Below are 4,287 nucleotides of genomic sequence, written 5' to 3'. Positions count from 1 at the left end.
ATATATATATACATATACAATCTATATGATAAAATAATAATAATAATGATAACTATATAAAAAAAATAAATAAAATAAAATAAAATAAAAATAAAAGTATAATATATTATTAAATTTTATAATGACCATGTGCTAGAGTATGCACACGGTCATTTAAAATATATCGTTTGTCATCCGATCTGTTCAATGTTTTTTTCATCATCACAACAGTTTTAACTCGATGTTTGAACGATCGGATGCAAGCGTTTAACCTGTAAGACGTGTATGGGTTGTAGGATGGCAATGACGTTGAAGTTTCATGGCCGTCGTTTGTAGAAGTTGTTGCTGTTGTTGTTGTTGTACTCAGTCGACGGTGTATGCTATCTAAAACAACTCGACTGCAACGCATTGCCACACGTTTTTCTCGTACAGTCTTGTCATCGTCACCGCTATCATCATCATCATCACCGCAATCATCATCATCATCAACATCGTCTGCCTCGAACAAACACCGCTTATGGTCGGCCAGCGTCAGATGATTTCTGATCACGTGTTGTCGAATCCCCTTGGCCTTGATTGTCTCCACGTGCTCGATATCGTAAGCGTAAGATTTCGCCCGGAGCGCTACGAACTCGTACATGACGTGACCATCGGTCTCGTCCGTAAACAGTCCGGGTATTTTCTTACGCTCCGCCGTGTAACATGGGTGATCGTGCGGGAGATTCGACGTGTCCATGCGACGCAGCAAGTCAGGGTTGTTCGCCAGATCGCTATAGAAGTCGTCGGTCGTCACGTGATAGACTAGTGAATCTGAAACACGTTCGGAGAAAATATTTAAAAAACCGTAGCGTTGAATAATAATAATAATAATAATTTATTATTATTATTAGAGCTAGGATTTTAATGACCTAAAAAATACACAAAAATGCACTAAAAAAAATGCAAAAATGACCTAAAAACTCTAAAAAATGAACTTAAAAAATGACCAAAAAATGTACTTAGATGAGTGAAAAAATTTATTTTTAAAATATTAATTAATAATTATGATTTATGAATAAAATAGGTATAAATTTGACTTGTGAATTCAACCGCTTCCTGGTATAATTATTCTGAAAAATCAATAAAATCATATATTAAAATAAATTAATGAAAAATATGTCATATTTTTTTACCTGTACACATATTATTGCATTGCACAATTAGATGATTCTTAAGATTTTCAAACAGGAAGCTGCGACGGCGGTCAGATAAAATGTTTTTATATGAAGAAAAACTTCGTTCAACGTCCACAGAAGTAACAGGGGCATATTTGAAATGAACCATATCATTTAAAGTTAGGTCTTCCGGAATACCATCTCTACTTGTATTTTCACCGTCCAGAATAGCAGATATATTTTTTAAAACTTTGAACCCATTATTTTTCATCAAAACATTATTCAGTTTGTTTGATATTGTTTCTCCGATTACATTAGGAGCAAGGGACAATGTAGTTTCAATTTTTTTAATTGTATTAATAGTTTCTGATAATAAGACTCCAGAAGCCTCCAGCTTTTTTATTTCTGAAGGAATGAAACCAAAATTAGATTTTATATAAATCAAATTAGCCTCTAAACTTGATTTAGACATAAGTTTTTTTGCTTCTTTTATATTAGTCGAATCATCATGATTTAATTCAAGTACAACTTTTTTTACATAAGAAAAATTCTCACAATAGTAATTTACAGCATCTAGCCAGGTTCCCCATCGCGTGATTACGGGTTCGGGTGGCAATGGAATACCTGGAGCAAGAGTTTTAAACATTTGTGTACGATATGGTGATTTTAAAAATATTTTTTTTACGCAACTTATAAGTTTATTGACATCTTGAAAATTTGATCTTATTTCTTCCGCAACTCTATGAATTGCATGCGCCACACAGGTTACGTGAACCATTTTTGAATACAGAGTGCGAATAGCTCTTCCTGCTTTCACCATATATGGGGCAGCATCAGATACAAAAATAAGGACATTATCGTGTTTTATTCCTTCAGGCCATAATGTAAACATGGCTTTATCGAACGCTTTTGCAATGGTTGAATGATTTGTTTTTTCCAAGACATCAGAATATAACAAAAATATTTTTCCTGAATTTTCTGCTTCCAGGGTACCAATAACTATATTTACTACATAACGGCCTTCAACGTCTGTCGTTTCATCTACACTAACCCAAATTTTTTTATCGCCTACATAGTGTCTAATATTTCGTATTGTATTTAAATAGCATTTTTCAACATAATTTTTACGCAATGTAGACTCGTCTGGGATTTTAAATTTTATATATTTTTCTAAAAAATTTCTAAAATTTGTGTTATTTAATTTAGCAAGTGGAATATTAGCTACTAATAATGTTTTACAAAGCTCTAAATTAAATGACGATTGATCACTATTATTTGTTAAATTAGATATTAGTACTTGATTATTTTGTTTCACTTCATTCAGTTTTCGTTGAATTCCACGAGCATGCTTATCTCGACTGATGTGCTGTTGAATTGTAAATTTCTTTTCGGAGGCAACTGCAATATTACACACTTTACAAAAAAGCACCATACCGTCCGTAGAAAAAATATCGGCACCAAACTCACTCACAAAACTACGTAAACGGCTTCCTACTGTTGACTTAATTTTTGGCATTTTTAAAGTTTTAATATTAATTTTTAATATTAGTCGTAATATTATTTGTTCAGTATACAATAGTGTACAGATCGGTGTAGAACCATATAGGTACGTGTCGTATTCACTACGAAAGCTACTATTGTATACCTATATAGTTTTGGGTTCGTTCGATATGTAATCTTATCTTACTTACTCTTAGATTACTTTTTCAATAACAATGGACTGGAGTAGGTAATTGCCTATAGGTACTAATTGGGATAACCTTTACAACACGTATTAAAAAAGCTTAAAATAAACAAAAATTAGTTAAAATACACAAAATGAACGTAATATTTGTAATATTACGTAAAAATGACCTTAAAAATGCAATAAAATGCATTTAACACAAAAAATGCAAAAAATGCAAAATAATGCAAAATAAAAATTACATATTCTACATTGTTAAATCACGAAACAAATTTAGTTTTTGGTTAGAATTGTATAGCACTTAAAGAAAAAAAATGCAAAAGTCACCAAAATCCTAGCTCTATTAATAATAATTTACCGGTATCCGTGTACAGCAGCTCGATATCTTGTTGAAAATGTCGTTTCATGACGTTATAATGATAATCGTACATCAGCGTCTTGCTTATATCGAGCACTGCGAAACCGATGTAAATCGGTTTGCAGAATTCGATAGTTTCATTGTGCAAAGACACCGCTGTAAGATTCTCATTATAAGTGGTACAATATTTAAAAGTAGGACGATTAACGAGTTTCATAAATCGACGCTCGCTAGACACGAGCTCCATATGCATGCGTTTGCGCATCGATTCCATTGTTTTTCCTGAAAAACAATCGAATTAATATATAAATATATAATATAATATATTATATATTATATGTATATAAATATTATAATTATTATAGTGATTAGTAGTGTTAGTAGTAGTTGTTGTTTTTGTTGTTGTTGTTGTTACCGAACACGGCGTTGTTCATCAGCTTGATAAAATCTCGTTCAAATCCGTTAACCGCCCTCTTACGCATTTCCGTGTTAAGTCCTATGTATTTAGCCAACCACGGCGATTGGCGGAACTCCAAAACCCGATGCACCTGTATACGGAACAAAGACGGTTATTAATATTATTATATCGTGACAATGGTAATGCGCGCGCGCGCTTATGACATACTTTATCGATAATCAGACCGTTGGCAATGGCCTGTTTCAGATTAACGTAGTGCACTACATATTTTTTCTTCGATTCCAAAGTGGCCATGAGTTTACACACTTTGGAACCCTTAGGTACGCTTGCATACGGCAAAAACGGTAGCTCATTATGCGCGTCGTGCAGACTCTGCGGGTACGAGACGTCTACCTCGTACACTCTCCCCACATCGTCCGTCTCGCGCATAGTCTCGAGTTGTGCTAACGCGACGTCCGGATTGCCCTCGTACCATCGGAATCCGCCGTAAGGCATGTACCGGCTCATGGCCCATCCGTAAAGATTATTGCCTATAACGCAAAGTAGGATGAAAAATAAAAATATTAACGATTGTATATATATTATCAATAATTACAATCTTGGTAGACCAGCCATGTGCTGGGTTGGGTAGTGTCAAACCCGGCGATCTTCGCGTTGTTCGCCTTCGCGTAACGCGTGCTAGCCTGTACCAAAC

At 34.2% G+C, this 4,287-nt stretch overlaps 1 protein-coding gene and 1 pseudogene across 1 annotated transcript; both read right to left on the bottom strand.

Moving 5' to 3' along the window:
* Nucleotides 1-109: 109 nt before the first annotated feature.
* Nucleotides 110-4,261, bottom strand: LOC112681034. The gene is made up of 5 exons (XM_025551298.1): nt 4,189-4,261; nt 3,801-4,123; nt 3,591-3,723; nt 3,176-3,457; nt 110-789 (listed from the first exon to the last, which is right to left on the bottom strand). Exons 2-5 carry the CDS (start codon nt 4,098-4,100, stop codon nt 110-112), a joined length of 1,395 nt encoding a protein of 464 aa, XP_025407083.1. The 5' UTR covers nt 4,101-4,123; nt 4,189-4,261.
* LOC112681033 lies at nt 975-2,276 on the bottom strand (annotated as a pseudogene).
* Nucleotides 4,262-4,287: the final 26 nt, after the last annotated feature.

The sequence above is a fragment of the Sipha flava genome, unplaced genomic scaffold (genome assembly GCF_003268045.1).
Source record: "Sipha flava isolate LNK unplaced genomic scaffold, YSA_version1 18430_pilon_pilon, whole genome shotgun sequence".
Lineage (NCBI taxonomy): Eukaryota > Metazoa > Arthropoda > Insecta > Hemiptera > Aphididae > Sipha > Sipha flava.
This window is presented reverse-complemented; position numbering and strand designations above follow the sequence as displayed.

Excerpts from the sequence above, each read along its gene's own strand:
- LOC112681034 (XM_025551298.1), bottom strand. The coding sequence starts at position 4,100 with ATGAGCCGGTACATGCCTTACGGCGGATTCCGATGGTACGAGGGCAAT. Across the intron at positions 3,458-3,590 it reads GATGAACAACGCCGTGTTCG|GAAAAACAATGGAATCGATG; the intron begins GTAACAACAACA and ends ATTGTTTTTCAG. Across the intron at positions 790-3,175 it reads GCTGCTGTACACGGATACCG|ATTCACTAGTCTATCACGTG; the intron begins GTAAATTATTAT and ends AACGTGTTTCAG.